The following is a 12,480-nucleotide window of genomic DNA, read 5'->3' as shown; positions in this document are numbered from 1 at the left end:
ACTGGATCCTGGGCTTCCTGACGACCGCCCCCAGGTGGTAAGGGTAGGTAACAACGCATCCACTATGCTGATCCTCAACACAGGGGCGCGTGCTCAGTCCCCTCCTGTACTCCCTGTTCACTCATGAATGCATGGCCAGGCATGACTCCAACACCATCATTAAGTTTGCCGATGACACAACAGTGGTAGGCCTGATCACCGACAATGATGAGACAGACTATAGAGAGGTCAGAGACCTAACCATGTGGTACAAGGACAACAACCTCTCCCTCAATGAGATCAAGACAAAGGAGATGATTGTGGACTACAGGAAAAGGAGGACCGAGCACGCCCCCATTCTCATCGACGGGGCTGTAGTGGAGCAGGTTGAGAGCTTCAAGTTCCTTGGCGTCCACATCACATGTGGAAAAAGTCAAGGGGTCTGCATACTTTCCGAATGCACTGTAGATAAAATCATATTTCACCACAGGAATGTTCAATTTCAATATGTGGTTACCAAATCCAGAGACTAGATGAGAAATCAGTAACTGAAGAATCGATTGGCACATTAAATAGAAAAGACTGTCAAATACACATGCCCTCTCATGCAATGCAGCATGCTTTGACAACATGATTCACCAGGCCACCATGTCGCTCAAGGCTACATAAACCAATTTCAGAATCATAAGCCTTTAAAAGTAATTCCAAAATATCATTTTAAACCAAGTAGTTTGGGTCCTGGATGCAGATTAGCTGAAACAGCATTTCAGCCGTGTGTTTGTCAATATACCACCGGTACGACGCAAGAAAAATGTATACCCCTTGACTTATTCCACATTTTGTAACGTTACAGCCCTTACTCAAAATGGATTCTCACCCATCTACACACCTGATGAAAGTGATTAGAAATTTAGAGCGTATTTGCATAAATATTCAGTCAATACTTTGTAGGCGATTACAGCTGCAAATCATTCTAGGTACTTCTAAGAGCTTCCACACCTTGATTGTGCAACATTTGCCCATTCTTCAAGCACTGTCACAGGTTGATCATTGCAAGAGAACCATTTTCAGGTCCTGCGTTGTTTACTCTGCCACTCAGGAACAGTCTTCTTGATAAGCAACTCAGATTTGGCCTCGTTTTTGGTCATCGTCCTTCTGAAAGGTGAAGTCATCTCCGATGGTCTGGTGGAAAGCAGACTAGGTGTTCCACCATAGGATGTTGCCTGTGCTTAGCACCATTTTCCCCAGCCTGAAACTTCCCAGTCATTAACAAATTACAAGCATACCCATGATGCAGTCACCACTATAGTTGAATATGGAGAGTGGTACTTAGTAATGTATTTACACAACACTAAGACAAGTTAATTGCTTTGGTAAATTTTCAGCAGTATTACTTTACGGCCTTGTTGCAAACAGGATGTATGTTTTGGAATATTTTGTTCCATATAGGCTTCCTTGCCACTGAATTTGGTTAGTATTGTGGAGTAACTGCAATGTTGATCCATCAGTTCTCCCATCACAGCCATTTAACTCTTAAAAATCAACATTGGCCTCATGGCGATATCCGAGCGGTTTCCTTCTTCTCCGGCAATGGCGTTAAGAACACCTGTATCGTAGTGACGGTATATGGATACAGCAAAAATTCATGAACTTCACTATGCTCAAAGAGCTATTCAAGGTCTGCTTTCCCCCCCCCACCAATCAGTGCAAGTCATTGGAAAAACTCCCTGGTCTTTGTGGTTTAGTCAGTGTTTGAAATTCACTGCTCAAATGAGGGACCTTACAGATAATTGTATGTGTTGAGTACAGAGATTGGTGTTTAACCTGATTTTTGAATGCCTCATTATTGCTCACAGGCACTATGTTGGTAACCAGTTTATAATAGCAAAAGGACACGGTGTTTGTGGTATATGGTCACTTCGCGGCGAGCCGCACCACGATCCAGAGAAATATTGAAAGCTTTGACATAACTAAAACCAAAAGCATAATTCATATCTTCTCAACTGTCAAATCTAGCCTTCCTTTCATAGACAAGTCTTCACAACTTCCCTTATGCAGAGATACTCAGAATCAAAATGTTGATTTGAATTGTGTAGATAAAGACAAAGAACTGTAGAAAATGAAACTTTATTGAATAGAAAGAGGCTGCTGATAAATTAGTCAATCCACAGACGACACCACTTCCTGTGAAATAAAAGCAAACAAACGTATGAAGCAAAACATCCACTTATGTTTTCAATCAACTGCTTTAATAAAAATACAGTATAACAGCCTACTGTACCTCTGCAAAGTCACTGTTGGGTGAAGGTTGTGTAGAGGGAGCTTCTTCATTTTTCTCCAGCTCAGTCATACTAGTCTGCTTTGCCACAGGGTTGGCTCTCCTGGGAATAGATAAGGTGACTATAATCGCAATCTTGACACAAAGTGGCTAAACGTCAGAAAGGATTCTGAAACACCACGAGAACAGATAAATATTGTGGAGACATTAAGGGGGAAGACCTACAGTATCAAGCAGTTTGGTATGGTGTACCTTGTGTTTGCAGTCTTCCTCTTAACCACCGCAGCGAGGACACTGATAACAACAATCCCAGCACAGAGGCCTACGGCCCCATAGATGAGTGGGCCTTGCATAGTCTTGGTGAGCTGGTCTTGGCAGGAGTCTCCACTGTAGCCTAAACCACAGGCACAGGAGATGCCCCCATTGGTCTCCACACACTCCCCATTCCCATTGCAGCGCTTTTCACTACACTGCTGGGCATCGAGGTTTCTCACCAGCCAACTGTTGTCCAGAGAGGTGGAGCCAGGATCTGCAGATATAGGAAAGCTGGGACTGGGAGGCTGGGTTGGGGCTTTGGCCTTGACAGACTTCCCTTTGAGATGGACACCTGAGACAATGGGGAATACATAAGACCAGATTGTATTCAAATGAGTTTAAGTTATGACAGCGATTCTCAAGAGGTGCACATTTGTTTTTTCCCTTAGCACTACACACCAGATTTTAATAATGACACGTAAACACTGGTGGTCCCCAAGACCAGGATTGGAGAATGCGGAGTATGAGCTAAAAATCTTTGTAATTGAACTGTGATAATCTTTGCTTCAGCTCATAACAAATGGGAAAGGGAAGATTGATAATGGAAAGAGGACTCGCAGTTCTCATCCGAAGTGTCAGAGCAGTCAGGATGTCCGTCACAGAACTTCTCCAAGGGGAAGCATGTGTGCCCGTCCAGACAGGGTTTACTTCCAGCTGGGCAGTGCTGGTCTGCGGCGCAGTGTGTTGCATTGACTGGCCAATGGTCATGAGCACACCTACAGGTCCTACCACCAGGACGAGCCAGACACAAGTGACTGCAATCTCCATTCCCATCTGAGCAGAGGTTGGAGCCTGGAAATGGATGAGAAAAAGTAGAGGTTGAAAAGTCATCTCAGTATTAATGATCGAGTAGTGGATTGTGTGAAAATGTGTCCTTTCTTACCCATCTGGCTGGACTTGCTGTATGCCTTCAAACTGACAACTTCAGTGTTTACCTCAAACCAAAGCTTCTTAGTCAGTGGATCATCTCTATACCAAACTTTGGTTGTGTCTGAAACATTTATTAGGAACATGATAAACTCAACATACATGATAATCCAATACCATGGTGAAAGGACTTGTTAAACATCAACCATTATCCTTGTTAGTGCTACTTTGGTTAATGACTAAACAGAGCCACCTACTAACCATAGCACTAAGTTCTGGTGGAAGCAGCAGTTTAAAAATAATTCACATTACCACTGTCTGTCACCCAGAGCAGTATGCCATTGTTGAGTGCAAATGCAGTCAGGCCATCCCCAGTCTTAAACTCCTTGTATCCAGTACCATCAACTCTGACAGAGCCAATCACCCCATAACCTAGAACATAATACACTTGTTGATAGAAAATAAAGTATTACCTCACCACAAACTTCCCCCCCCCCTCCATCTATAAACAATGGGTTCCTCACCGATGTCAGCCCAGTAGATCTCATTGCCGTTGGAGAAAGTCAGGGAGGTGGGCTGAAGAGCATCCTTCCACACCGGAGCACGCTTCACCCCATCCATGTGCGCACACTCCACCTGAGCACCTTCCCCCTGCTTGGCCAGGTTGGTAAAACAGAGTCTTCCACTGAGTGGGTGAAGCGCTATGGACTCCAGACTTCCAATATCCTGAATTAACACAGCAGTGTGTTCCCCAGTGGAAGAGGTGACCTGCAGCCGTGGCTGCTTGGTGCTACTCCAGTATACGCTGAGGGTTATCCAGTCTAGAGCCAGGGCTGTAACTGTGTCCCCTTTGAGTTGCAGGAACTGGCCGCGAGGCACCAAGCCTGTCTCCTTCAGGTTGAAGAGGACTACAGACGATTGGCCGGAGTCAGCTAGGTACAGAGTCTGATCTTGCAGGGTGTAATCTAACATCGCTGCCTCGTTGACATTGGGGAGAGGTAGAGCGAGGTGCTCCGGCCAGCTCTTCAGACCCACAGCACTGTGCATGGTCTGCAGGTAGATCTAAAAAATATATATATATATATATATATATATATATATATATATAAGTGTCGAATTACAAGGTGGAGAATCTTTGTGCTTATTCCTGAATTGCACACAAATGGCAAGGAAAGTTAACAGGGCTTCCACAGCCTTTCAAAGCCCAGGTTATTACTGACAGCTTTTGTGAAGGTAACCAAGCATACCTAAACTTTATTTTAGCTGCCATGTATACTGAAATAAAACTCAATTCAAATTAGAAGACACACTTGATTATTTCACACAATATGTACCTAGTGGCATTGAATATAGTGCAGTACCAAGTGAAAATGGTTAAACCTGCAGTGGCCAGAGTCATACCTGTGTGACAACAGTTGGCGAGAGCACCAAGAGGAAGGCAGAGTTAATCAGGTTGGAGCAGGTGAGGCCTTCCTCAGCTAGGAGCAGACCAGAGGGACACTTGCAGACCCCTTTGGGGCCCGGGCCCAACACACACAGATGAGAGCAACGAAGGTTCTCACAGGGACTCTCAGTGCTTGTCTGCAGAAGTGGATGAATGATCTGCATCCCAGATTGACACCCAAATCATTAAGCATACATCAAAAAGGAAAAGAGGTTGCTTGTGTAATTACAGCAAACCCATTAAATTCTGCAATCTTATTTAGGCAAAATTAACATAATGGTTTCCATAATGCATGCATTAATATGCATTTAAATTGGGGGCTAGTATACTTGCCTTCAGCCCAAAAGGTTGTCCAGGTCGTTTGAGTAGCACTTTGCGGTTCTTTCCAGTGATTTTATGAGCCCTTTGAATAGTTCTCCTCCTGGTGTCTGACCAGTAGAGCAGGTCATTGTAAACTGTGACAGAGAACGGGTTGGTGGTCTCCATCATCTGCAGAAGCTTCAGGAGTGAAAGGAACAGATAGACGTTACAATATGCCTTTATCAAGGCCTGGGGTACTTAACTAACCCTATGAGGTCCAGAACCTACTGCTTTTGTGTTCTACTTGATCATTAATTGCACACACACCTGGTGTCCCATGTCTAAACCAGTCTGATTAGAGCAGAACAATGAGAAAAGCAGTGAAACTTGCTTCAAGATCCAGAGTATCCAACCCATGTGCATTTAATTTCATGCACCTTGGCATACAGCAACACGCACTACAAGTCTGATCTAGTCATATGCAAACATTTCTGTAGTACCTCAACGTCCCCGCCATCCAGGTTGGCTGAGCCGATGCACCGGAGCTTCTCGTCCGTCCAGTAGATCCTCTCCCCTAGTGTGTCCACAGCCAGACCGCCTGGCCAGCTGAGGCTGTGACTGACCACTACTCTCCTCTCAGACCCGTCCATTCCCGCCCGCTCAATCTTCGCCTCGTTACCAATTTCTGACCAGAACATGATCCTGCAATTAAAGCCAAATCAATGTTATTTTATTATTGATTACTGACAGTAATGCATAAGCCATCAAAAAACATGATCCCATCATAGGACAGTAGTTACCCATCTCTAGGTGGAAACCAATTCAATAAGCAGGATCAATCAAGACTGTTTAGCCGCATGTATTAGTTCAGTCAACATCGCCTTTCTCCAAATGTATACAAAAATCACTAGAATAACAGATTGTTTGGGTGGGTGCTGTTTGTTACACCTAGAAAATAAACACTTGCCCCTTCTGTGGCAGGAGTGCCAGAGAGCGAGGTTGTTCGAAGTCCTCATCGAGGATGACTGTGTGATCCAGAGAGTTTATGATGGTTGAGTTTAATCCAACAGCAATAATCCGACCACCTCCAATGCCATCAATCCAGTACAGGTTTCTTCCTACCCAGTCAACAGCAATGCAATCAGATTTGATGCCTGTAGCGAGATTAAAAGGATTACGTTTGTTTTAGTTAACCCCAGTGAACACTGACCTGTGCTTTTTATAAAATGTGCCATTTTTACAGTTGCAACCAGTTTTACAGATTCTCAGTTTAACCACACTACTAACCTTTGACAAGAGTTCCTCTCTTTTTCTGGTCTAGAGAGGACCACTTGATGCTCTCTGAATCCAGGCTGACCCAGAAAACTTTCTGATCCCTCCAGTCATAGTCCAGGGACAGAATGGCTTTCTTAGCAGAGGACACCAGGACATCCAGACTGCTGCTTCTCAGCCCAAACAGGAATAGCTCAGTCTGCACAGAGGCCAGTAGGTAGGGCTCACCTGTGGGAAAACAAAGTGGGTTGTTATAGGCCTACTGTGTTAAATGCATAGGAGAGTACTTTCTCCAGGCAATACTCTGCATTCACAAATTCTGTTCACTTTTGTGCACAGTCTCCCTTAATTAAAAAAAATAAAATAAAAATGTTTAAAGATGCCATCCAGCAGAGGGAATTTCCATAATTTGTCACTAAATCTGGATTCTTTTTACCAATTTTACCTGCGATCTTGCAGCGGCGGCCATCAGATTCCAGCAGGTAACCAAGGTTGCAGTGACACTGGAAAGAGCCCTGGGCGTTGACGCATAGGTGGCTGCAAACACCTGGTCTACCACCTTGACACTCATCAATATCAACACAGGACACCGCATCCTCTTGGAGTCGGTAACCAGCCTTACAGCCACACCTCTAGATCGGAGAAAAATAGGGTCGTTAGAATGGGGTCACTCAGAAATCTAAAACATAAAAGCTGTACTTCAAGAAGCTTTGTAACAGTAGTTTTAGCAAACTACCCCCCCCCCCCCCCCCATTACTCACTGTTCCCTGTGGTGTGCTGTAACAGTTATGGGCACATTGGGCTTTGTCTGGACACTTGGCTTGGCAGTTGCCACCCTCGTCAGAACCATCAGCACAGTTTCTGACCGTGTTACACACCAGGGCTGTGTCCAAACACTGCCACGTACTACCACACTGGAACTGGTGAGAGGGGCATGTTGCTACCTGACCACCTGGGAACAAACACAACACCCAACTTACTCAATTACTACGGTAATACAATCTCAGCTAAAGGTTTTTTAATTTACTGTTACGGATTGTCACCACATACTAATCAACAAATCATACATAGCTGAAATAACTTTAGATACCCACATCCTGCCTCATCACTTTCATCAGCACAGTCCTTTGTTCCATCACATCTCCATGATTTGGGCACACACTGGCTCTTAGATGTACAGGCCCACTGGAAATCACCACACTTCAATTGGACCATCTTGCAATTCTGAAAGAGAATTCAATATACTGTGTATTAGATCTAGGTTCTGATTTGTATCACGAGGCAAAAGCACATTAGTATCCAACATCATTCAAAATCAATTGGGAGTCAAATGAATTCAGCTGTCTAGTCACGTCTACATGCTCCAAACGCAGAAATCTCAAATATTATCTAGCCTGGGTGCCAATGTGTTCCTGCTCACTTGCCAACTCCTCATACATTTGTCATGCCAAACAAGGAATTGGCAAGAGCAGAAACTTTTGCACCCAGCCTAACTATTCCCACCTTTTCATCAGAGCCATCTTTACAGTCCTGCTCCCCATCACAGACCCACTCCTCCAGCAGGCACTCCTGGCTTTGTGGGCACCGGAGCTTGGTGGTGCACTGAGGGGGCTTGGTGCAGCTCTCCTCGTCAGACCGATCCCGACAGTCAGGATGTCCGTCACAGCGCATGCTTACGGATAAACACTGACCACTGGTGCAACGGAACTCACCACTATTGCAGCTCTCATCAGCTATGGGTCAAAGGGACATTTGAGTTTAACTTAGTTTGGGTCAGTGAAAGTAAAACGGTGGGAAACCGTGTGGTGTTTGGGCCACTGTTGGAGTATTAACCATAATTTCTTTCAGCGAGCAAATCACATTTTATTGGTCTCACGCATGCGTTTAGCAGATGTAGCCAAACACTTGTGAATCTAGTTCCAACAGCGCAGAAATACCCAACAATTTCACAACATATACCCACAAATCTAAGTAAAGGAATTAAAAATAAATGAATACTTGGACAAGCAATGTCAGAGCGGCTTAGACTACGATACAGTAGAAAAATATGAATTGCAGTATTGTACATATGAGATGAGTAATGCAAGATAAGTAAAAACATTGTAATAGTGACATTAAAGTGGCCAATGATTTCAAGTCTGTTTATAGGCAGCAGCCTCTGCTAGTTACAGCTATTTAACAGTCTCATGGCCTTGAGATAGAAGCTGTTTCAGTCCCTCGGTCCCCGCTTTGATGCACCTGTATGAACCACGATCCAATATTGTGCCAGGTCCACTTGAGCAGTTCACATCCCCCCCTTCACATTTTATGACTTAAAGTCAACATACTTCCAAGGAACTACTGAACTGGGGCTGAAACTTACCACAGTTGGCCTCATCAGTGCCATCCAGGCAGTCCCTCTCTCCATCACAGAGGAAGGTGTCTGGGAGGCAGCGGGTCTTGTCACAGTGGTGAGTACAGCCCTCCATGGGCTTCAGGCAGTCCAACTCATCAGAGCGGTCCTGACACTGGGCCACACCATCACACACCTGCCGCTGGTCAATGCATTTCTTCCCATGTGCACACTGAAACTGGCCTGAACAAACAGTTCCATTTAAGTGCAATCAATAACACTGATAAATGGTGACCTGTGAGGACCATTTCAAAGACAGATCGCTAAACATTCATACCATGCAGTGGTCTACACAACCATGTTCTTTCTGTGTGTATGTGAGTAAATTCCAGTATGCTAGTTAGTGCAAAGTTTGTTACTTTAAGCATGTATTACACTAAAGAGCAGTATTGTCATGACGTACTATACAATAAAACCAAGGGCAGGAATATTATTTTCAAAAATTCAAACTACTGTTCATATATATTTTTTAATTATCACTGACAATTTTCTTACCACGTTCACATTCTAATATACACTCTTCCTCATCCGAGCCATCCTTACAGTCCGCCTCTCCATCGCATACATGGTTGTAAATAACACAATCAATCCTGTCCCGGCATGGTTTAGTGCCAAAGGGACACTTGAGGGGTGCTGGTGCAGACATGGGGGTATTCCCATTGTTGCCATCCTCAGCAACATTGTGATGATTTTTAAGATAATCAGTGGAGTCTGAATCTAGGGATAGGGTGAAATACTGACCTTACTACCAGAAGAAGGCAAAAATAAACATCACATCTTTCAACATCTGTAAGCTATAAATAAGGATGATCATGGTTTCAAAACTCAACTAAAGGCAAGTGACACTGAGGGGGCATTACCACAGTTGGCCTCGTCAGTGCGGTCCAGGCAGTCCCTCTCTCCATCACAGAGGAAGGTGTCTGGGAGGCAGCGGGTCTTGTTGTCACAGTGGTGAACACAGCCCTCCATGGGATTCAGGCAGTCCAACTCATCAGAGCGGTCCTGACACTGGGCCACACCATCACACACCTGCCACTGGTCAATGCATTTCTTCCCATGGGCACACAGAAACTGGCCTACGTGGATGATGAAACACTTCAAGTGTTATGCACGGACAGATTGAAAGCATGCATTTGACTCAATAGATCTTGGATAACTACTTTGAATACTTTAAAATAGACCCTTTCCTGATTTAACACAGTAAAATTGATAAAGAAATGGAGTAGAAACCATTTCTTCATAGATAGGAATGGATGCATTTGACAAGGTACTCAAACAGGGCCCTACCATTATTGCATGCGACAGTGCAGTCCTCCTCATCAGAACCATCCCTACAGTCGGCTTCTCCGTCGCACACGTGTTGGTGGAGTACACACTCAGATCCATCCTTGCAAGGTTTGGTGCCCAGGTTGCAGTTCAATGGGGTCTGCGCTGCTGCACTCAATACTGTTTGGAAAAAGTAGGGCACAACAAATCATTCAGTCTATAAGTTTAAGATGTAAATATGAGATGGTCTGAAGTAAGACACTCAAGGGAATTCAATATAATTCTTTTTCAGTAAATACAGCAATGTGAACTATGATTATTCACATCCATTTCAGTAGAACTATCTCACCTGTGATTACCAAAATTGCTATACACAGAAGCAAACAGAAAGCCATGCCTGATTAATGCAAGTGGACCAAATAACACAAGAGATCAGGTCAAGGATTTTATAATGATACCAATTGAACCATCAGTGAGGGGGGAGGAGCAGTAGGCCAATTTGTTGAGTGTGGGATCATTTCAATCTCAATTGCATACTCCTCACATCCTCTCTCTTTGCCTCCGTATCAAAACCCATTGGATGAGAAAGCCAGAGGTCCATCCCGTCTAAACTTCTCCTCCAATGGCAATTCAGAAGGAGATGAGGAGAGAGGACATGAGGAGTATGCAATTGAGATTGTCCCCCTAATATTCGTCTCTGAGGGAGTTCTTTATGCTCGCCCCTGTTGAACCAAGCAAAGGCCCGTCACGTCATCGGGCGAAAGCGGGGTGCTTTCAAGACAACCGGGAAATCGAGAGAAAAAAAAAACTTGGTCAAATCATGGCATCGGTGATCTTCAGGTCGGAAAGTCGGAGGTCTAGAAAAAGGACAGTGTTCCCGACTTGGAATTTAGATGACCGTTCAGTTTTTACAATCGGAGCTCATTTCTGACTTGTTGATTCGTTGAACGCGGCATGTGTATAACTATAACCAGTTAGCAAGTCGAACATTTCAGAGTTTCTAATTTCAACTAGCATGTGAACGCGGCATCAGATCTGGAATTCCGAGTTGGATAACCTTTCAAAATAATGTTTCTCAGTCGGAGCTCGTTTTTTTACGAGTTCCCAGTTGTCTTGAACCCACTGAAGTCGGAGAGTTCTGAGTTCCCAGTTTTTTTGAATGCCCGGGAGGTATCCAAGTTCCAAATCGAAAGCTATCAACTTTCAGCCGGTGTAAAACACGCCTACGTGGGGGCCAGGGTGAGATTTATCGAACCCCCTCATTGGCTTCCTTTCCTTTTCTCCTGTCTATCATCAGAGATACTGGATATAATGACGAGATGCTTGTGTATCCGTCCTAACAGTGGGATTCGTTGTCAGAGCAGAACGGCAGGCTGTCAAGCTCCCGCCTATTCCTCTCTTTGGATTGGTGGATGTGTTTCGTTATTTTAATAACGAATTTCGATGAGGGGTGTTGACGTCAACCACATGTATTCAATGGCGTGTGAGAATCACTGTGTTATGGAACGCCGTTTGGGTCTATGCTATCCTCATGGATATGCAGAGTTAGGCCTACGCCGTCTCGAATTTCAACAGTGACAACTACGAAGTGTCACATGCATTACACATATCAGTACATTAAGCATTACGATACTTCTATTATATCACGTATCAAAATAACAATGGGTTTTATCTAGACTAAATTCGACACTCCCATTGCCCCCTATACAAAAATCCTCACTTGCTTATTAATACTTGAGACAGATTTTGGGCGGAAGAAACCCGCTCGCTTCGCCTCTTCCTCTCTGCTATCACTATCAGACAGGAATTCTGATTCTGCAGGAAAGAAGCCTCGAGTTATGATGAATTTGTAGCCCTGTCGGAATATTTTTTTTAATTGCATCCTTCCTTCATCGATGTGGTTACTGACATATGCTGTACTAGGCATAGTTTTGAAACGTGCTTTAATTTACCCAGATGTGTTAGATTGGTGATTACTTCAAGTGAGGAATGGAATGTACATCGGCCTCGGTTGCTACTGTGAAACAAAAACGTAACATAAATTATCTCATCAACCTTGTTGTGAAAAAGTAGCCTCGCCTGGATTTTTACATGGAATCGTATCTTTGTTCCTGTGGGCCCAATTGTGCATAATTTCTTAACAAATTAGAGGATACCACTTCCTGTTATAGTTCACCCAATATGTCTTTCCTCACCTCTAGTCTTTATGGAGTATGAGAAAGGATTAACGGCTATTACAAATTCTACAAAAAATAACAATGGAGTGCTAGTTCCTCCCCGACAATGACAGATTGTAAAACAAACCATGCTGTCAAATAAACAATACAGATTGACATTGCTGGCGACCAATCCGGTCTACGAAAGTTA

At 44.0% G+C, this 12,480-nt stretch overlaps 1 protein-coding gene across 2 annotated transcripts; it reads right to left on the bottom strand.

The window, feature by feature from the left end:
• Positions 1 to 2,090: 2,090 nt before the first annotated feature.
• Positions 2,091 to 12,443, bottom strand: LOC115164782 (low-density lipoprotein receptor-related protein 8). Of its 2 annotated transcripts, none has more exons than XM_029717573.1 (21): positions 12,309 to 12,443; positions 10,135 to 10,293; positions 9,708 to 9,923; positions 9,343 to 9,564; positions 8,818 to 9,030; positions 7,959 to 8,188; positions 7,550 to 7,679; positions 7,217 to 7,407; positions 6,901 to 7,087; positions 6,471 to 6,683; positions 6,151 to 6,337; positions 5,684 to 5,885; positions 5,217 to 5,381; positions 4,841 to 5,041; positions 3,964 to 4,501; positions 3,752 to 3,871; positions 3,456 to 3,563; positions 3,131 to 3,364; positions 2,510 to 2,864; positions 2,261 to 2,360; positions 2,091 to 2,163 (listed from the first exon to the last, which is right to left on the bottom strand). In XM_029717573.1, the coding sequence occupies exons 1-21, from the start codon at positions 12,418 to 12,420 to the stop codon at positions 2,140 to 2,142; spliced, it is 4,107 nt and encodes a 1,368-aa protein (XP_029573433.1). In that variant the 5' UTR covers positions 12,421 to 12,443; the 3' UTR covers positions 2,091 to 2,139. The 2 variants fall into 2 exon arrangements, with proteins under 2 accessions (XP_029573433.1, XP_029573434.1); XM_029717574.1 differs by lacking the exon at positions 12,309 to 12,443 and adding an exon at positions 10,463 to 11,344.
• Positions 12,444 to 12,480: the final 37 nt, after the last annotated feature.

The sequence above is a fragment of the Salmo trutta genome, chromosome 27, assembly GCF_901001165.1.
Source record: "Salmo trutta chromosome 27, fSalTru1.1, whole genome shotgun sequence".
Lineage (NCBI taxonomy): Eukaryota > Metazoa > Chordata > Actinopteri > Salmoniformes > Salmonidae > Salmo > Salmo trutta.
Note: the sequence above shows the minus strand (reverse complement) of the source record. Positions and strands in the feature narration are given on the sequence as shown.

Coding starts and splice junctions, on each gene's coding strand:
- LOC115164782 (XM_029717573.1), bottom strand. CDS start 12,420: ATGGTTTGTTTTACAATCTGTCATTGTCGGGGAGGAACTAGCACTCCA. Junction 9,031..9,342: donor TATATTAGAATGTGAACGTG/GTAAGAAAATTG, acceptor CTGTTTGTTCAG/GCCAGTTTCAGTGTGCACAT. Junction 7,680..7,958: donor AAGATGGCTCTGATGAAAAG/GTGGGAATAGTT, acceptor ATTCTCTTTCAG/AATTGCAAGATGGTCCAATT.